Consider the following 22,544-nt stretch of genomic DNA (forward strand, 5'->3'; position numbering starts at 1 on the left):
GTCAACAATCTTAGATATTTTTTCTTCTTAGATGATTTAACCCTTCCTAAGTCACACCCCTTTTTTGCTTTATGCTCCAATAAGAGTTAAGCTAAGTATTTCATTCAGCTGTCTCTGTTTTCTGAAAAAGCAACATATAGAGTCACATATAAAGTTAACTAATGTCAGCTAAGCCCTATCTAACCGGCTAGCTAATGTTAGCATAATGCTAGCTAATGCTAGCTAGCTAGCATTGTGCTAACATTAGCTAACTTAAGATGTGAATTTATGTCACATTTACAGGCCCTCTAGTGATGTACTTTAATCATCTCCAAAATTTGGTTTTCTTTTCAGCATATGCCATATGTAAGTACCTGAATCATGAAATGGGAAAGTATCGAGCTTTCTTAACTGTCATTGGAGCACAAAGCAAAAGCGGGCGGGAATGGTGAATTCCTTACGTTTTGAGTTTGTCCACTTTTCACTACTGCTAGTATCAACAGCAGTACCACTCATTGTCCCATTGACCAAACTTAGTCAATCTACAGCTCTGGACCCTACCATCCATATCTGACATTCACTGTAACTATTTTTTCTAACAAAGTATTGATTCAGGTTATATAGCAAACCAACTAAACTTCTGTATTTGTATGTCTTTGTTTACCAGTGTGTCACTCTTTGTACACCATTGTAAGTATATGTGTACAGTATGTATGTATATAAAATATATTATTCAAAGTTAATCACCAAAGGGAAAGTGTTTTTGTGTTTGTAAATTTAACTGTGTTATACTCTGTCCAAATGTACTGTAGGATTTTGTTAATGGTTTTATGTCATGAGCTCTTTTGTATTATGATCTTGATTAATGAAGACACAGTTACAGTTATTAACTTGTTTGTGACCCAGAACTAGATATCTATGTGTGCAGTGCCTTCCAGTCTTAAGAGTAAATTAATACTGCGCTGAACAGTAGTGTTTTACCGCCCTCTTTGGTTGTTGCTGGGTGTGGCTGCCCACTCCCAGCAGTGATGTCATATTGTCCTAGAGTACACTTGTACCACTGGAGGACAGCAAAAAGATTTTCAGGTGGTTTTAACGTACTCTTTAAATTTGTGTGTTGCTAACTCCGTCGTTTTGCAGTTGCCTCACAGTAGAACAAAGATTAATGTCAGTCTTAGACCGATATTTCACTTTAGTAGAAAGTTTTCACAAGAGAGCATGATTTTTGGGATAATATACATAAAACAGCTTTATAAAATGTTAAGAGATTCTGTAATTTGATTTAACCAAAATAAAAAAATCTTGTTCCAACTTTCTATGAAGGTAATATCTCTAATGCATTATAATCACATTCATAAGGAATCACAGCTCATTTATAAGGCTTTATAAAACTCTTGATAAATGTTTAGAATCATACATGACAGGTTAAAACAAGGTTTTTAAAGTATTGTAACATATGTTAAGTGGTGGAAATAGTGTATCATATGTTCAGCGTTAACAAACATACAATTGCACATAACCTTTAAAGACAATATTCAATTTCATAAACTTTTTTATAATTTAATTTAATAATAATTTCTAACCTGTTACGATATATTAGAGCTGTTCTGTGCATCTTCATAACTAGTTAAAGTTATGGCAGTTATAATGTGCTGTGTAACCCACGACTCAGATTCTTCTTTCAAACACTTTTTCTTAGTTTGGCATGGAGTTATACAGCATTATGAATGCTGAAATGATAATACATTATTACCACAGTTATAATACTTTATAAACCTTGTTATCAAAGTTTATAGTATATATATGTAAAGCCTTATAAATGCATTATGTTTTATAAATTTGTTTCTAATGCATTATATAATTAATTTATATGACTTTATAAAAATTCATAAACACGTATAACAGCGTATGATACCTTACACAGTGCTGTCACTTTACTTTAAGCTATGTTATAGCACATTATTGATGTTTATTAGGCATTATTCCTTTTACGAAATGTAGAATTTTTAATCTGTTATGATACATTACAGCAGTTATCTATGTGTCTTTACAACTAGATAAAGTTATGGTAGTTTTGTCTTACCGACACTGTTGTCACTTGGGCATGGATATATGTTATAAACCATAACGAATGCTGAATACATTATGTCCACCACTTAAAAAACTTTGTCAGCCTTGTTATAAGTTGCTATGCATGTTTATAAACATCTGCACAGAGATTTATGAAGTCTTATAAATGTACTATATTATGAATTTGCTTATAATGCATTATAGACATGACCTTCATAGAAAGTGTTACCAAATATTCTGAAGGGCAACACACACTGGCAGCATATGACACATGTTAAAACACCATCACTGATTGCTTGCTTAGTAAGTTCACACTCCCAACAGTGGAGACCCACTATTATACATGACAGGATACACCACTTTAACAGAGCTAATGTGCATGAACTGTACTGAAAAGTAGCAATTTTATCACATCAGCTCCCCAGATTAGCCCATCCTGGCTATTGTGCCCTGACATCTGCTTATTTTATCTGAATGAAGTGTCCAGTGTTTGCCGTAAGTGTCATTTGACATTAAATAACGCAGCTGGTGTGTGTTGCTCTTTAGAAAGATTTATTATGTGCACATTATTTGGAGCAATGACTGATCCTCTTGACTGCTGGCCTGAAACATTTTGTTCTTCCAAAGTGAAACATTGCTTTAAAGTGTGTCTGGATTTTTTTTGTCAAGCCTCAGATTTAACAAACCATGCACCAGTTGTTTGTAGAGAGTAATTGTGACACAGACACAAATGTGACTTCCATGCTATCTACTTATATGGGCCAATATCAATGAATGTCCACCCAGAGTCATAGTCTTGATATCGCAGCAACAATAAAAAAACACAAGAAAAGTCTGAATTATTGTGTTGGTGTGTTTTGTGTCTTTTCTGAAATAAATAAAGCAAAACCCATGTTTGATTATATTTATTTTATTGACAGTAGTGGAGCGTTTTTTAAGGCTCTTACTTTATCTTACATATTTAGTCTTGTTATTGTTGCTCCTTTCTGTTATCCACCAGTGTTTTTGTTTCCATGACATCCAAAAAGTCAGTAACAGGCAAGTCCAGGAACACGCAGGGTCACAGACAGACACAGACTGATACTGTTGGCTTCATGACATGCTGTTTTTTTTTTGTTTTTTTTGGCTAGACATAATAATCTATAGACCTTGAGGTTGTTCACACATTTCAGACAGCCTTGACTGTTAGCATAAGTGTGTGTGTTTGCAGTTGTACAGTTTTAGAGCTTAAAAACACCAAGTAAATTAGTTCTAAAAACTTGCATGTCTATGTTGAGGTGTTGTGTCTAGACTAGCAGTTTGCCTTGAATTTTCGTCAGTGAAACAAGAATTAAGGCATTTCCAGAGGCTGTACATCCCATAACAAGATTGATAATATATTTTTCAAATCAGTGGCATGGCAAAACATGGAAATCACTTGGAGTGCAAAAAAAGGATGTGTTTTCTCATTTTGACTGGAGTTTTTGGAACTACATTCGGCACTGGGTTATAGTTGGGGTTGTGGCACAGACAGCAAATAGGAAAGTGAAATTTGTATTCTTTGTTGCTGTCCTGCAACATTGTACTTTCAATATTCAAGCAATGTTTCATTAATGTTTTCCATGTTTGGCATGTCCATGCTTCCTTACTTTTCCAGTTTTGCAATATGAGCTTCTTATGAGCTAAGGATGAAAAAAGAATTTGCTGTCAAACTTTTTTTTTTTTAACTTTATTTTAATAATAAGGGGTGCATTACAACAGTTATTGTCTAATTTAATACAGCCTTTTCCATCCTGTTAGTGTGACATTTAATATAGAGCATCCAATTAGGGTATAACTACTGTCTAATATATCTAATATCTAATACGTTATTAGTTTTTGTCTAATTTGATACAAAGTTAATTGTGTGTACAGTAAAATAAAGTACGACTGAATTTGAGCATCCAGTTGGGTAACTTTTTTTTCCCAACATTTTGAATGAGACAAATCATTGGTAAAAACTTACTAACTTACTGACAATACCAAAAAGTATGTATGAGGGAGTCACTCTGAGTGCCCAATTTTAAACATCTGTCTGAAGAGCTGGTGATGCACTTATGAATTTTGTCTCTGACACTGGTTTATACTGGATGAGACTGAAAGGTTTAAAGTAATGACTTTACGTTGAAGGATGTTGACTGCGACATAAAGCAGACATTACATGAACTACTGTACTTTACAAGTGTGGTATGTGTGTGTTTAATGCTACTGTAAGAGCGGTCAGGGGCACTGTGTGTCGTGTGTGACATGAATTAAGGAGCAGTCCTAGCAACAGCGGCCAAATGTTTTTATTGGAAAGAATGTCCCGTGTGTGTATGTGTGTGTGTGTGTGTGTGTGTGTGTGCGTGTCTGCTGTGTTTATTGTTCCACAGCTTTAGAGTGCTAGCCTCCAGCTGACTGATATATGTCTCCCTACTTCCTGTTGCTCCATGAATGGGCCAATCAGAGCCACCGAGGCCACACAGGAAGTTTCTCCGAGCTGTCGCTGAGTGAGAGGGATGTGACATCTTCGTCACAATGTCAATATAGACACTTTCCGTGGTTCCCAGCCTGCTTTGCTGACTGACAAATATGTCACCTCGGTCAAATGTCCCACTGCACGTAAGACAGTTAGGTTAAAGCTAAAGACTTGAATGGACAGAATCAGCGTTCCTGTTGCCAGAAAAATCTATGATGCATGAAAAAGTCCCCCAAGGAGCTGCCAACATGCCAAGACATCCAGGAATCAAATGACTTCTGTTGAAACATTCAGAAAATTTCAACACGATTCACTTCCAGTTTCCTCTGAAATGATCAGGTTTCTGCAGAGATGTACTGAACTGAAGGAGATTATCATGACAAAACAGGAAGTGAATTCTCATGGCAGAATTAATCTCTGGTCTCCAAACACTGAGAGCTGCTATTGCAAGTTGGCAGGAAGGTTGAAGAGTCCATTCAGATAAACCTTTTGTTTGGAGAGGAGACAATCAGCTAATTCACTGTGAATGAGTGTTACTTCCCTCCATATCTGCAGCTGACTTCCAAATACATTTTAACTAAAAGAGCAAATGGAGACAGGGAGAAGGAATTGACTGCAACTGTAGATAAGAAAGGAAGCAGTGGTGATGGAGAAGGGAGGAAAGAAAGGACGAAAAGGAAACAAAAAAGAGCAAAGAGAGAAGGCTACAGTCATTGGAAGGGACAAAACAGAGAGAAGATGAGGGAGGACAGGCTGGGAAAAACTGAAGACTTGTATATGTCCTCTGTCTTACTCACTGCAAATTAGGGAACTAAGACACTGTGATTGGTCACAAAATATTCAGTTTCAACCCACAAAAAGCATAGAAATACAGAGGACGCTGAGGAAAAGGAGGCAAATACAAGCAAGAAATGAAAGAGGAGTAAATGTGGTCCGTAGGAGGTGTGAGGAGAGCAAAGAAGACAGGAGGAAGTGGGAGTGAGACACTCTGATCCACAGTTTAGATCAAGGAGAAGAGGGATGAAGAGTCCCGGCTGCTTACTTTAAACAGTTTACATTGGGCATCCCCAAAACACACACACACACACACACACACACACACACACACACACACACACACACAAGTACTGCAGACGTCCTCCACAAAACTCACTCACACGCACACAAAGGGAAGCAAACACAGACACATCCACACATATACAAACCCACACAAATAATTGGAACACATGCAAGGAATCATCAGAGAACAGATGTTGTCTGTAATGCACGCAGAAATTCACTGTAAAAATCATGCACATATCACACCTGTTTTTCTGCTTCATTTCATCCCTCTGATCCCTCTTGTGGTGAGTAATCACACTGCAGCATCCACATGGTAAAACACTTGGTGCGCTTGGTTTTTCCTGTGGGTTGGGTGGGGGCTGTTATGGAACATGCATTATGGGGGGCTCATGATGAAATAAACAGAGAAGGAGCCATTTAAGGGTCAGAGAAAAATCATTTGTTCTTGCTGTCTGTGTCTTTCCAGTTGTAATAACCAGCAATTTGTGTGATGAAAACGACAAATTGATGTAGTTAATTCTTCATCATCTGGATTCTTCATGTCTGTCTGTGTTCATGGCTCAGACCCACTGTTTGTTGAAAGACCTGACTTCAAATAATGCTGAGGAAGTTTTCGGGCACGTGCCATTTGCTGTGGGCACGTCTGTGGATGTGGTTGTATTTTACTGCTGTTCCACACACTTACCATAAACCACACCAGAAAACAGCAGCCTAGGTGGAGCCACTGCCTCCCATTTATTTTCTATGAGGTGCAGCAAATCACTCATGCTGAGCATGACTGGTGTGACGTTGGCACAGTGCAAACAGGACCTGAGGATGGTGCTGTTGGTCACTCTGTCAGTCCATCTTTTCAAAACTTTGTTCAGAGACAATCTGAAATGGCGTATTTTTGTGTTAGGTTGATGATTTTCAATGAATTTGAACATTTTATACTTTGCTGCCAGAATAAAATTTCCACCTGTACACAAGAAATACAGAAAAGTCTCATGTTTGCATTGCATGTTTTTACATATTTTCTTTTTGTGTTCGTGTTGCACCCCAGCACTCTACAGTAATTTAGATTTTAGTCATGTAAGGGACCTTAGGCTGGAATGATGGGGTGTTTGGGTTCGTTAGATTCAGGTAGCTACCACAAAGGTTTACCTGTATTGGGTGAAACTCAAATTTCCCTGCTTATGAGCAAAACTGTTCCACTTATCACTATTCACTTTTATATTTAAATGACTGGACCCAGACAGCTTTTTTGAAATAAAAAATATAAATTACTTAAACTTTAGTTGTATAAAACATTACAAAATTGGCCTAAAAACAAATTTACTCCAATTTACTTGCACGTTAGAAAATACCAGTAAACCAAATCACCTTGGCCCAAATTAAAGCAATATTACCCCAGACTCAGGCTTACCAAACCTTACTTGTTACTGCTGTTACTATTCACTAGAACAGTTAGCTTCAGATCACGTGCAAACATTCGCCTTCTTAACAAATGTGGGCCCACACACACACATGCACGCACACAAAATAAAAAATGTTGCAAGCCTGTGTATCATCCTTGCACGGTGTGGCTGTTTGAATCTTTATTCACAGAAGAAAAAATAATCTCACCCACAGTTTGGCGTTCAGTGTCCGGTAGAGAACAGTGGACGTCTGAAAGTTTTGACACCTAATGGGATAACCTTTGCTGCCCGCAAGTATCAGTGAGCCATGGGCACCCATGACCCTGTCACCAGGTCACTGGTTGTCTTTCCTTGCACAAACCTTTGGTAGGTACTAACCGCAGGAACACCCGACAAGACCTATCGTTTTGGACATGCTCTGACCCAGTTGACAAGCCATCACCATTTGGCCCTTGTCAAAGCCACTCAGATCTTCACACTTGTCCCTTTTTCCTGTTTCCACGACACTGACTTCAAGAACTGAGTATTCATTTGCTGCCTATCCTTCGACAGGTGCCACTGTAACAGGTTTATAGAGGGGCTTTGGTCAGGTAAGACTATTCTACATGTTCTAGAGGATGCATGCAAACGTGGAAAAATATGATCTGGTATATACAAATATGTTTAATTATTATGTTTATTTGCAAGCGATACAAAGAACTATCATTCTTAAAGGAAAGTAAGTGAGCCAAAATCAGCATTATTATGTAAAGTAACAAATAACATTACAACACACCACATTTATAAAGAAACAAAACAATGTTCATCTGAAAGGCAAGTCTCATTTGACATGAGATCTCTTCATTAAATAAAACAAAAAGAAAACAAAAGTTGCTTTGTGTACTCCACATGACAAAGAAGACTGATGGCACAAAAGATGTTGGTAATACTGGACTGAAATTGTGTAATAAAATAACCCTAATTCAATTTAACTCATTTGAGATGAGACCAGGGAGCAGTTTGATCTGTAAGAGACAGTTTCTATCTTTGTGAGAACCAATTAAAGATTTACTCTGTCAGAATGAAGATATTTTTGAACACTGAGGACATTTCAGCCATTCTTCACCTGCTAAAGATTCTATTTCAAGGCGCAGGAGTGAATTTAGTTAATGAGCTTCTGCAAAATTATAATGAAACAAATGTGTGTGTCTGTTTCAGTGAGATATTTATGGTCGATGATGACGCACATTGGAAGAATTCATTAATAATCTTAAAACAAATTGTACCGATACTGTAATTCACTTGTCATGCCAAACTGTGTGTGTCAAACACTGTCAAAAAGTACATTTAACAGAAAAATAGACAAATATTAACAACATCATTAAAAAGAAACAAAAAAGTTAAACGAGAATGCCCATAAATGGAATAGCAAATTGTCTATAAAAACAATCAACAGCATTGTTTTAAAGTGATTGTGTGCCACTGTGGAATTAGAGACAATAAAGATTTTAATTACTATGAAGCATTAACTGTCATGTCCATTCTCTTTTAAACCCCAGTGTTTAGAAGTCAGATCATCTGCAACAGCTTGACAGCTCAAAATAAAGAAGAAAACAGTTCCTCATGCAATGAATGAAGCATAACTTTTGATCACATCTGTATGTAAAAGAGTTATCAGGGGATATCAAAGGTTAAAGGTGCAATTTGTAAGATATGGTCACCTGTCAAAGGTAACTCCAAACATGTACCCTGACTGCAAGACAAGTTTCCCTCTTGGGATAATAAAATCGTCTGAATTCTGAACAAATAAGGGGCAGCATATCACCAGAGTAACTGCTAACTATACTTATTGTTGTACAGCTTCTCTTAGCTAGTTCGCTAATTTAGGTTTGCGCTAATTGGCCTATAAGCTGACTCACAGCCTGTGAGACCAACAGAGGCTAATTCCATGTCACCAACAACAGTACCGTGGTGATTTACAGTGGCTCCAACCAGGACTCTGAATCCAGGAACAACAAAGACATGGCAGGCAGGCAGGAGTGTAAGGAAGGTTGGGCATCAACAGCATATGGAGCTTGAATATTTTCTCATCTAACTTCATGAATGAAGCCTTTATTTTGACCAAACATGAGTTGGTGTTTATTGGAACAGTAGAAAGACTAACCAAAATGGTTTTGGTGGATTTTATTTTGTTTGAATCAAATGTGCTTTATAATGATTTAACAAGGCAATTAAGCTAGACTTAGTTCAGTAATTTGAATTCAGAAGGCGTAGGGTTGTTTTTTTCTGTTTGATTAGGACAAGGTATTAGGTTGGTGTAAGAATATTTCCTTTCTTCTTGAGTTTATTTTGTTTATTTATCAGACTAAATACAATTCTGGTCATATCTTACATGTTGCACCTTTAAGGCACCTTTAATGTATTAAACATTTTTATAAATAAAGTAGACCTGTCTCTTGGATATGTGCAGGTAAATGATCAGGAGTGATGGGTTAGTCTGAAAACACTACAACGTTCCTTGAAAACAACTCCTGTACTGAAGAAGAAAGCAATGTGCACATTACTGAAATAATGACAGGTAATGATGATACAAAAAATTCCTTAAATGAAAAGCTGGGCAAGAAAAATGAATGACATCACTTTTGTGTTTAGGTATTCTATGTATGCTCAGGCTCAATGTCAGGGCTAAAAGTGTGTTTTCAGGCACCGAATCAGTACATAAGTTTTGCATAGGGACAAACATTTTTTGTGAAAAGTTCCCAAGTTAGCAGTCAGCCTCAGTGTCAGCACTGATGCTCAGTGTGTTCTGATGCATCCGCTCCAGTATCCGATGTATACTACTGAAGCTGGGCCTGTCTGATGGGTGTGTGCTCCAACAAAGCCTCATCAGATTATACAGCTCCAGAGGACAGTTCTCAGGACAGGAGAGGATGTGACCGTCCCTGACATAGTAAATGACTTCCTCGTGACCCATACCGTAGTACGGCTGCATCCCATGAGAGAAGATCTCCCACAGCACCACGCCATAGGCCCACACGTCCGATTCAGTGGTATAGCGGTTGTAGAAAATCGACTCCGGGGGCATCCAGCGAATGGGAATGGCATCGTTCTCATTGGCTTTGTAGTAATCAGCTGAGTAGATGTTTCTGGAGAGGCCAAAGTCCGCTATCTTCACCACCATTTCCTCCCCAACGAGGCAGTTCCGGGTTGCAAGGTCACGATGGACGAACTTGCGCTCTGATAGGTAGGCCATTCCTGCAGCGATCTGCTTGGAGATCGACAGTTGCTCAGCACAGGAGAGTTGTCCCTCCTCGGGCTCAGAGGAAAAGCTGCGACCCGACAGGCTGGCACGGCTGAGGGTACGCACTGATTGGGTTGGAGATCGGCGTCGCAGGAACTCGTTTAGGTCACCATGGGCCATGTACTCAAACATCAGACACATGGGTTTACCCACTGCGCACACACCTGAGGGAGAGAGCATACAGATGTTTTTTTTTTTATTATTTCATGATCTGTGACTTGCAGAATATACAGCAGGACTGTAAGGTGTGCATTTTCCCACCACAGAGGTTTGAGAGTCCAAATACAAATATTCCACCACATAAACACATCAGTGACATCATCAAACCACACTTAATAGTATATCATTCAATGAGTTCATTCACTGTAAAAGGTAAATAAATATTCATCCTAGACATAAACACAGACGAAAGCATCCGTGATGTGTACATGCTCACAAATAAACTCTCATGCATAGTGGACGTACAGTCTTACATCAGTGGCTCTCTGATGTAAACATAGTATGGTTCTAAATTAACCTTGTGTTACTGTGCGGTGGTCAAATGCAAGTAATTAAAGAGAATTTCTAAATTCGGGAGTGGTGCATCTCAGATGTGATTAAGACAACTAAATTTAGGTTTCTGGAAACTTGAAATGTTGCAGCAGGGCCTCCACAGTCTCCACAACTGAGCTTGTTTGCATGCTTGATGTGGAAAGAAAGTGTTCTGATACAGGGATAGACAGTAATACTTTTAAGCACTGACTTCACAGGCCACCAAGCCCCTAAATTTTTTATGGCCCAGATGAAAACTTATGTATAGCATATGTATAACTGGCAGCACACAGTATGTACAGTATGTCCTTCAATGTGTCATATTCTATCCACTTAAATTTCTGCCTCCATTTGCTCCCTAAATTTTTGTTGCTGTTTTGTTTCTTCATAGTTCACCTTTTGTGTGTTTTTCTTTTTGAAAGGATCGAGCAGCAGTCTGAATCTGGTTAGCACTTCCATATCCCTAACATATCAGTATCTAGCCGACAAGGAGTGTTGTTCCCTGTTTTCATAGAATGCTGAGCTAAAAGTGTGAAGGAATCAGGACATTTGTGGAACTGTAACGCTGTACTAGCTCACAGCATAGGGATAAAAACTTGGTTTCCACAGGGGAATACATGGAATATTTGGTGGCCACAGACTTGCCTTCCCTTGTTCCAGTTCAAAACCTTTGGTTTAGAACCAAAAAAAGCCATTTTTCCTGGGAACAAATGTGAGTGTGCTCAAAACTGGTGGACAGCATTGATAGGACCAAGGTTCCAAGACTCTTTAATGGAATCAGTTAAAGAACCAGAGCTTATTTGGTGGAAATGGGCCTAGAGTAACTTTTTCTGACCACATGCCATTGGGCCATGATTAATGTCGAAACCTGTGGTGTATTATTTTTTAAAAAAAATCCCATTTGAAAGAGGTTCTGGCATATCAATGGACATAGAACTTTTCTAACCTTTAAATATGAGACTCACTAGACAATAAGTTAAACTGGAAATCCTAAAGGAATGTTTGCATGATCAAGAAATCTCCTTAAAATTCCAAGAACAGGGATGAAATCTTACGGGTGTAACAGCATATTGCAGAATATTCTATCATAGGCAGAGGTATGCACTCACCAAATTCATTCTACTTCATTTACTACTTATTTACTTTACCTCTATAAAAGAGTGACTGTCTGCTTGTTTGTCTATGCATTCCTGTAAATGCTTTTTTTTTTGCAGTGTGCACTGCTTAGAGGAATTAGAGCACACAATGTTAAGACTGTGCAGAGCCCCAACAGCCCCGCAGAAGTTGTAGATGTGCCATTCATACAACCTGGCATTCAAAACCAGATTTTGAGCACTTTATGGCTCTGTGGGAAAAAAAATCATAACAAATCATCAGGTCTGCCAAAAAAAAAAGAAATACCCCCACTGGAATCAGACAGCAGTTTCAGTTTCTCTTTCTATAGCCAGATTTAGCTTGAGGCCCTGCAGATTTTATCTGTGTTCTGTCCAATTCAGCCCATGATTAGTGCACTTTATGTGGTAAGTGCACTGAGTCATACTGGCCACAATCATAATTTTGATTCAGTGCATTTCACTGCTTCTGTTTCTGTGTGAAATATGAATTGGAACTTCACTGACCTGCCAGTGGCACAGTCATTTTAAACTCAAACCCACAAAACAAAATAAAGTCCTCTAAAATACCACATATGTCGAGCTAAATCTTGGGGAAATGTGTATAAAATGATCCACAATGCAGGATTTCTTCATTTCAATATTGCACTGTGTAAACATCATAAAGGAATAATCTAATAGTCAGACATTATGGAAAACGGTTTGTTACACAGAACCATCTGAAAGGTCATCCATGGAAACTGTTTGGAAGAAGATGAGCAATTAAAAAAATACTTAAACCATCTGTTTATCACCAGCTATGGGCTAACTTCAACTAATCAGATCAACTTAACAAATGATATAGTCAACTTAAGCCAGTTGGAAAAGCTTTCAGCGCTGTTCTTAGCTCTTCTTTAAGGAAATTAATACTCTCCTTCCAGTGTGCCCCACGGGGCCTTACTTCATAGAAAAAATATTAATGGTGGTCTATGGCAAAAACAAATTATTTTTGTTGGCAAAACTGGCAAAACTAGCTAACTAATCTGCATCAATCAGCCAGCTAATTAGTTACTAGATGTAACTAGCTAGCTAATTATCAGTGTAGATGAGCTAGCTAACATTTGCTAACTTAAGTTATGACTGTATATATTGCTTTTACAGGTCCCCAAGCAACACATTTTAGTCATCTTCAAAATTCAATGTTTCAACCTACACACGAAATAATATATCTAAATAGCCTACAGGAAACAGAAGTGAAGAAAGTTGACCGCGGTTCCAAAAGTGGCGGGACTTAGGAAAGGTCAATTGCAATTTCCAAGTCAGCACAAGAATTGGAACAACAACATGTTCCTGGAACTTTAGGCGAGAAGAGGAGGCTTGGAGGTCATGCTTAGTTAGTTCATGTCCTGTGGGTCACAGAATGGGACGGCTCCCCAGAGAACCAGCTCTGATTACTGCTCCCTGGGGTGTGTGTGTCGGGGGGTGGTGTGTGTCCACAAAAGGACTGTAGTTCAACAGTAGCAGCCGTGGCTGAAGGTCAGTAGTTGGATCAAAATGTCTCACTCCATCGCTAAATATACAGAACACAGAGGCCCCATCCTGCACACACACACACACGCAACAACGTAATGACATGCAGACATATGGCATCTCTAATTTTGACACATGCATGTTATGGATGTTGCATATATTTTTACACATGATTTGCGGTGTATTATTAGTCCAGAGGGTAATTAGAGGTTAATTTAATCAACTTTGGTTTGATGTTCACCAAAGGCTTGAGCGTTCGCGTGTCACTCTCCAGATGAGTCATCCAAAATGAACGGCACTCAAAACTGAGCAGAAAACATATTATACAGAAGATTGATATGCGTCTGAAGACTCCAAAAAAATTTTTCCCGCAGTGGTGAATGTTGATTTAAAAATATTTCACAACCACAGGAGCAGTAAAATGGACCAGAGTAAACAAACTCCTTTCTACACAGCCAAAGACCAATGGCTCTGTTTACTCTCTGACAGCGCCAAGCAGAGTGTTGTAGTGCCATTGCATGTCTTCCTGGAAATATATTTGGATGCAAGCTGTTTGCATTAGATTAGATAGGCTGTATTAGCAGAGATAAACTTTAATGGAAGACATTTGTTTTACTCAGACCCACAAAGGCATATTAGCTGTCAAGCAGCACTTGTTTACTGGCAAACAGTCCCGTCTGTTTCTCTAGTGGTTTTATGGTACTACAATGAAGAAGATCTGAGGGAAATGACTTCATTCAGAAGAATTACAGTCTGTGAGAGCCCAAATTCACAAAAACACCCTTAAGGTAGAAACTTACTTAGAGGCCTGTCGAGTGTAACTCCCCTTTATTTTCACATGATTACTTCACTTCCATCTTTTGGTTGTTTTTTATGACTGAGATAATCAAGAAAAGCAAAGAAGAGGTTTTTTTTTTCCCTCCGCATTCAGGCCAAAAACGCACCTTTTTTTCATGCACTGCATTTGCTTTTGGTAAAGTAAATTAAACACATTATCGCCACATTGATTTTAGGTTTTTATTTCATGAGATAACTTTTAACTTTGGTCATCTTATTTTAAAGTCCATCACAGTGTAAGTGTTTAAAAAGTAAAGAAGAGCAGCAGTAGACCTTTTTCACAGCAGCCACAGTGATGTGAAATAGTAAGGTTAGCATGTGTTACCAATGATATTAATTAGGGTCCTGGTTCATTTAGTGTAGCAGAGCCTTTCCAGTGAGCCAGCATGCACAATAGCAGCACCCTGACTCTGTTTGACCTTAATGGAACACAACCTTAATTAGTATAATTGGTAACACCTGTGTTTACATGAAAGGGCTGCGGTGAAGAAGGTCTATACAGGTGACATGGATGATGGCTTAATTGCAAAATGATGCACTTATCCAATAGGATGCCTGGTTCTAAACCAGTACTTCTGTTTGGCTCCTGATAAAGATGTAAGCCAAAGAATTGGATTTTATTCAGCAAAATGTTGTTTGAGTGAAGGAGATTAGAAAAGGAGCAAGTCTGTGTGTGGTCCTCCTTCAAAACCACAAACGTCCCTAAAAACAACAGGTGTATTTGTTGCCTAACCTCCCGCCAAACCATAAAACATTAATCATGTGCTGGTTGCCAAGACTGAATATTTAAGAAAAAACAAATAAAGAGTTGACTAGAAGTCAACTTGAAGTGATAAACTGCTCAACTCCCTCCCCACCACCACCACTTACTCCAAAGAGTACAAAGTTAAAAGAACATTGAACATTGATGATTAAAAAATTAAAAAAGATTTGATGCAGCAGAACCAGAGATACTGTCTTTTTTGTTCTGTACATTTTTCTTACTGGCACCTACATCACCCACAATGCAACTTGAGTACAGGTGGGTTTCACACACATGCCACTACTCATGTTACACAGGTCTAATTCTAACTGTACAACCCCCCAGAATGTTTTTCATTTTCAAACTTTCAAACTTCCTGCATTTTGGTGACTTTAAATACATAATTAATAATGAATAATAAATAATTCACCTCTCTGACATGGACTAAATCTCTGGCATAAACTAGTATGAATTTGTTTTCCTTCGTTATTTTTTTTTTTTTTGCATCAGTGTTATTGGTCCCCCTTTACATTACCTGTTGGTTTTACAAATATTTAACAATTGAAAAAGATATATCAAAGAGAGCTGAAACCTTTTCTTTTTCTCTTATACTATTTCTCACTTATCTCTTTCTGTGTTTCTGTATCTGTGTTTGTACTTTCCTTATCTCTCAAGCAAACACGCTGCTCCATCAGTTGAACAATATAAAATCCAGATGTGTGTGCAGCCTCTTTGGAAATCAGATTTTGACCTTCTGACACACACACAGATACACACTAACCTAGGAGCCGTACGATGTTTGGATGGTCAAATTGAGCCATTAGTGCTGCCTCTCTCTGGAAGTCATTCTGCATGTCAGCTGAGGCCTCCTCCTTCAGCATCTTCACAGCCACCATGGTGAAAGACTCCATCGGCAGCAGGGCTGGTGCTCTGCAACAAACACATACACGAAAAAAAAAAAATATAGAAATGGATGCTCAAACTTATGAATGTTAGTGTTGTGGGTTTTTCAGTAATGCATTTGCCGTGTGTTTCAGATGTGTCTTTAGAGTCTACTAACAAGAAGCCTAACAAAACAGTGCAACTGTATTAATATAGTGCACTGTAAGTGTCTGTCACTAGAGGAAGCATGCATTCAACACACAGACAGACACACACTTCCTGTGTTGGTTCACTAGAGGGGCAAACTAAAGTCAACATGTTGTTTCTCACTGTAGATTTATATATAGCTTGCACACGCAAACTACACACACACACACACACACATATGGAAACACTCACTCAGTCACCAGCACATACATGCTCACACATACTGGGAAACTACAGATTGAAGCCCATCTGTCAGCGAGGAGGATATTTACTCCTCTGGTGTATTTAGGTCCCTGTGCACAGTATGTTGTCATCGTGTGTGTGCAAGTGCGTCTTCATGTATGGATAAATATGTGCTATTAAATGCATGAGTTGTGTGTGCATGCAGAATTATGAGTGCATGTGTGTACAGGAGAAAGTCTGTATTTGCACATGTTGTCTGTTTCTGGTCATGCAAGCAGGCATGATTGTGTATGTGTGTGTTTGTGCTCTTGTACTTCTATCTCTGAAAAGATAAATTTTAGTTTTAAACTAGAGGAGACTTTGGTCAGTCCTCACTTCCTACAGGAAGCTCAAGATCAAGTTTCAGGGTTGAGATTAAAAAGTTTTTAGGTTGAAGTTGGTTTATCATGAAATGGCAAGTAAAGTGCTAACTGCTCATGTTTCCAAGGAGGAAGGGTGGGACCTTTCTTGCCGCTGTGGCTCCTACCAACCTTAGACTGACTCAGCTAGCTGCTAATGGCAGTTAGCTGAGTCAGTCTCAGGTTGCCAGGAGTGGCTACATTAGCAAAAAAAAAAAACATCTTTCCATCAGGAAACTCTGTGAATGACCTCTATTCTGTTTTCCCTGTCAGCCTCGCTGAGGCTGTGTTCAGCCCCGGTCTGGCCATGATCACTGAAACACTTACAGTTTAATCTGTCCATGAGGAAATTCTGTAAATCACAGAGAGAAGAAGCACAGCAGCCAGAGGACATCACAGCGAAAATGTGATGGATGCTGCCCAGAAGCAGGCACTCGAAGCAGTTGGAGCCTCGGTGCCTTGCCCAAGGGGAAGCTATCAGTCCACTCGCTACTTCTTGGTCCGAGCTGGACTTGAACTGGCTACTCTCTGGTCCCCAAGGGAGGTCCTTACAGACTGAGCTACTGTCACCCTGAATAAAGTCATAAAGTAGTAAGTAATGTAGCCTAAAGTTCTGTTTTGTAAAGTGATGCCCTCAGAAATCTGTGTCTGTGAATGTATGAGTGTGTGTGTGTGTGTGCATGTGCTTGTATTATGTTCTCAGGGGTGTCCATATACTGCACCATTCCAGTTTTCATTAAGGGATTACCAGCTATCCTGAAGGACATCTCTCAGATCTGCCTGGCTACATGCAGGTGCTACTGTGAAAATGCCATCAACTACTATAATACTGTGCTGACTGCACCTTTCTATCCTCTGTACTGTACATCTCTATGTGGCATCCGTGCAACATCATGGACAGAAGGTCAGAATTCTCAATAGCAATCTATGTCCGTTACTGCAGGCAGTTTTGAATGGTCCTAAATTCTTGTCATTCTACCTTTTCCTGTTACTTTTGGAAGACTACAGACCTAAACACATTAGACTTGACTGATGAACATGGTACTGCTCGACCACAATTTTTGTCTCACGGCTTCTGGTGCCAGCAGCTAAACAGTTAATTGATAGGACGTGACGACAGCTTGTGGGTTCTGAGAATGCATCTCGGCCAACACATTCTGCCTCTTTTGCTCTCTACATAGGCTGCTTCCTTGCATGCAACTAAAGCCTGCTCAAATGTGATTGGTTAATACTCCTTGGACTACAAACAGAAACCAAAAATACCAAAATCTTGTCCTTTGCCTTCATACGCAGATATCTGTTTGTATAGACCATATCCAGCCACTACACTTTAAGCAATATATTACAGGCTACCTATTGGTCAGGGGTCTCATGGAGGAGATGACTGTGGAACTTGTGTAGGAGGAGAGATAAAGTCGAACCATCATCATTCTCACAAGGTCTTTTGTCTTTCATCTCTATATTTTATCACTTCACCTGCCTTGAATTCTTGCACAAAACATTTTAATTGGCCGCAGTGGTTATCAAACATGTATTGGCTTCCAGTGGCTGTGAAATCCTGTAGCAGGTAGGTCACGTCACCACAAACCATTAGATCTGGTGGGAACTTCAATATCGTGCAACAGTAGTTTGACAACATTCTTTTTTATTATGGTTTTAAAGACTTCTCACACCTGGAATATACAGCCACTGTTTTTTTATTATTTTTATGGCATTTTAGGAATTCTACTGTATGACCCAGGTCTGGTATTTAGTCTAATTACAGGGATTAGTTCAGGACGCTGGTGGCTTGCTGTTAACAGGGTCAGTGTGGAGGGAAAGTGACACCTGTAGCAGCTCTCCTTGTGACTTTGTGAATGACGCAGCAGTTCTCAGAATGACCAGTGACCTTGTTCAGTGACTCTGCCCCCCCCCCCCACCACCACCACCACTCTCTGAATCCTGTCTGACCCCTTCCTCCTCCTCTGAGAAATATCCACATCATCATGTTAGCCCATGGCAGCGATTATGATGATGACATGGCAATATTAAATATTAGTCTGAGTAATGTAATGTAATATTCCAAAAAATATCCCTCCCAATGGGACCATAAGACTACAACATCTCCTTCTCTCCTATAATTTTCTAACCATCCTTTCTTGCTCTATTGGCAAATCGGATAGCTATAGAGATATAGATAAATTTCCAACCCTCTCACCTGGCTTGGAAAACCCGTCCGAAGGCTCCCTCTCCAATATCTCTAACATATTGGATATTATTGCGGGGATATTCGAGGGCCAGCAGCTTTGAGTTCAGCAGCAGGGGAACCCGCTGATACATGGGATTGGGGTGGAGTCGATCCAGCAGCAGCTCTGATGGAAGAGCGCTCAGTGTCGGGGTCTCCATTGCCCTGCGCAGAGAAAAAGGATGTAAGGGATAGGAAGGTGCACACGCTGGTAAGTCAAGCATCTTGTCCTTGTCTGACCTCTTCCGGTTCCTCCACTGCTTCCTCCGTTTGCGGCAGGCGAGGATGATGATGATGAGTAAGACTGCAGATGCGAGTGCAGTCAGGAGGATGACGATGACGGACATGGAGTAAGCTGGAGACGATACTGTGGTCGTGGGAGGGAGACGAGCGGTCAGAGGAGGACCCGCTGATTCTGGCTTTGTTACTAACAAGACACAGAGACAGTTTAAACAAATCAAGGTGCTATGCTGTTGAACTGTCAACATAAATCAACTTACTGTAATTTACTTAAAATCTCAATTATTTTATCAGTACAGGAAAGTTAAAGATGGTTTATTTGTTCTGATATTATTAGGATGCCCAACAGGTGTCATGGTAAAAAAAACAACAACAAATTGATAGTTATAGTTTGTTATTAATCGATAATTTCAATTACTTAACTCATGCTCTGAGAGAAGATAATGTTAAGCAAGAAAGGTGGGACCAAGGCATTGCCACAAGTCACAAATAAGTGTCAAGAGTAAAAAAAACTCTCCAAAGTCAAGAGGCTCAAGTCCAAGTGAAGTCAAGACTCATTAGAGTTAAAGTCCAAGATGAGCGGCAAGTCTTTTTTCATTTTGTCAAGTTTAAAGTTATTAAGTCTTGTGAAACCAATTATAGAGCTGCCCTAAAGACGCTTGATTAGTTCTGCAGTTAGTTTTAGCTGAGTTTTTGCTGAAACAACATCCAATATAGCATCAGAAACGTATAAAAATGATGAGACTAATTTTTTGGGGGGCTGTGGTTGGTTGGCTAATCTACAGTTGCATGTTAGCTGCTAGCTAGTGAAAAAGCATCCAATATATTTTCTCCAATTAAATTTTTTTGATGGAGAGAGCCAAGAATGGGAAACAGGTGAAAAAGGAACACAAGACAGCAGAGGGCAGTACCTGGTGGTACCAAGCTTGTCTCCCCGCAGTGTGGCACAGCGCAGTACTCCCAGCGTATGTTGGCATTTGAGGTGAAACACCAGGGCCTATCACTGATTCCTCCGGGATTCCTACAGTAGTTTTCCGAATTTTTCAACTCTGGAATCACATCCACAGACAGGCGATGCTTGTGGGGAACCTACAGGACAAGACAGAAGAGTACTAGAGAGAAAATCATAGAGAAAATCAACAAGGAGACGAGTTTTGTTGACCTTATAATACATCTAGCTTCAAGGGGAATGGGATAGTTGCTTAACAATTGGAGCGCGTTGGAAAGGAGCCGTTTACTTCATGTCCATCTGGGATCCAGCCTGTGTTTCCAGAGCTGTTTTTGAGTAAAACCTCATCTGTTCTGCTCTTTTGCTGACCCTATAGCATGCTCTGGAGAGAGATAAAGAGGTAACAGGCTTGTCTTGAGGGATCAGTAAAGGCTGATCAATACATTTTCTTGCTGTGTGAAATGTTCAAGAGCTGTTGCAGGCAGATTTGGATAGACAGTTTTTCACTTTTGCAGGGACTCTTTGACTCTTGATCAGAAACAAAACTGCGAGGCTTTTCTTATCATTTAACCCATTTCTCAAGGTTCTGTTTAGGGTCTAAGGTAAGGTTACAGTTTAATAGCTGCGGAGGGTGTAAAATGTACTATAGTGAGGGACATTAGGGGTTGCACGGTTGTTTCAGCAATCTAGAGTGCCAACTCAAACACTGAACATCTGGTATCTTCATGTGTCAGGAGCTTTAGTCATCAAAAGAGCAATGGTCCGACCAACCCCAAGAGATGAGGAGTTATGAGCTGAAAAGGCTGGATTCAACAGATGTGCTGCTGTAGCTGAATGCGTGAAACAAACTGTTCACAGGGTTGATTTCCCACTGGTGCAGAAAATGTTAAAAACAAAGTCTTCAAAGTCCTCATGTCTAAACAGCAGGAGGGTAATTTGTTAGTGCTACCTAAACTAATCTTATGAGGATTTCCTGATCCCACACACCTGCTGGCACAATGTCAGCAGCCCACAATCCAAAAACTACTCAGTTAACTAAAACCACTTGAGTCAGGTTAAGGAATCACTCTGGTCATGGTTAAAAGAAGAACATTAACTGTTTACAGGAGACGGGATGGACAACGGTCCACCAACCTTCTCCCTGAAGATGTTTTATGGCACTTTACCAATGTCACAGTGCTTTAGCATTTGCTTACGAGGGAGAACAGTCATTACTTTATGACCATCATAGGTTACTTTACAGGGAACACAAAGGTTGTTTCATGTTACAGGTTAAACAAATAAATAATGATGTTTTTCAATGACTCATAGAACTTTTTTTTTATAACTAAACTAGAGCTACAAGCATCCAAGATCCAATAAATACTGAATGGATGTAGCTTTATGTAACTGAAGATGTTAAATAACAAGTTGATGTGATAGAGTGCTGCAGGAATGAGTCCTAAAACACGCAAATATTGGCACTTCCAGCTCCCTTGTCTTGAAGTCAACAGGTTTTATGGCTTTTTTTTTCATTGCTAGTCTGAAATAAAGTCTATGGTGTCATAAAAAAAAAGGCGGCTCATGACAAGTAGCTAAATGAGACTCCAGTGGTTGACGGGGACATTAAATGTCATCATGCCAAAGACCAGTCACTTAGTGGGGGTGATGTTGAGTCACATGAAGCTGGTGCAGTTTTTTTTATAGCCTAATGTCAGCTTTTTACTTCTGGAGATTCAATTTATGTTACAAAAAACATAAAACTTTTCCAACAGCAAAATCCCACTGGCTGTATAAATATGACTGTTTACACTGTAAACCCAAATAAGCTAGCAGTACTCAAAACTCTAAAGTTCAGAGTAATCAGAGCTTAAGTGTGTGGAGTTAATTTTACACACACTCTTTGATCACAATTGAAATTACAGACCATCTCAAATATTTTGCGTAAAATGCAACTCAATATTTATTAGTCTCTTTTTTCAATCTCTTAATTAAACCCTAAACTCTACACATTGACTTAATAAAACTCAAAGTCATTTCCCTCAAAACTTTGCCTCAATTACAGTGTAGATTAACCAGGATATATTACATCACTGTAGGTGTAATGTTAAACTGATGATGAATAATGTCCTAACAGTGACTTGAGTTGCAAGTTCACATTTTATGGCCTTATTATGACATGAAGCAGCTGTGTTCTTGAGTCATTAAACATACGTTTAATTAATTAGTGATGATCTCAAGAGACGCTGTGCAAATGGACTGACTCAAAGTTTGGCTGCTGTGTTTCCGCATGACTCAGCGCAAATTATGACTACCTACTCTGTGCACATGACATGTAACATGTAATTCTACAATATACATATGTGTTGAGTATGTGCTGAACATTAATGTGATTTCATTATAGAGGGTAACATGTGACATGTGCAACACTCGAGGTTTGTGCCTGTTTCCTGCAGGACTCATATGTGCAGAATGTTTTATATCCAC

The 22,544-nt window shown here is 39.3% G+C and overlaps 1 protein-coding gene across 1 annotated transcript in view; it reads right to left on the reverse strand.

Moving 5' to 3' along the window:
- Positions 1-9,388: 9,388 nt before the first annotated feature.
- The window catches only part of musk (muscle, skeletal, receptor tyrosine kinase), a 39,955-nt gene continuing 26,799 nt past the window's right edge, over positions 9,389-22,544 (reverse strand). The window contains exons 13-17 of the mRNA XM_084746177.1: positions 20,041-20,218; positions 19,130-19,316; positions 18,863-19,054; positions 15,777-15,925; positions 9,389-10,428 (exon numbers count right to left, since the gene is read on the reverse strand). Coding sequence (XP_084602303.1) covers positions 9,728-10,428; positions 15,777-15,925; positions 18,863-19,054; positions 19,130-19,316; positions 20,041-20,218 — 1,407 coding nt within the window. The 3' untranslated portion in view covers positions 9,389-9,727. The remainder of the gene's footprint in view (positions 10,429-15,776; positions 15,926-18,862; positions 19,055-19,129; positions 19,317-20,040; positions 20,219-22,544) is intronic.

The sequence above is a fragment of the Lutjanus erythropterus genome, chromosome 20 (genome assembly GCF_056507025.1).
Source record: "Lutjanus erythropterus isolate fLutEry1 chromosome 20, fLutEry1.hap2, whole genome shotgun sequence".
Taxonomy (NCBI): domain Eukaryota; kingdom Metazoa; phylum Chordata; class Actinopteri; order Lutjaniformes; family Lutjanidae; genus Lutjanus; species Lutjanus erythropterus.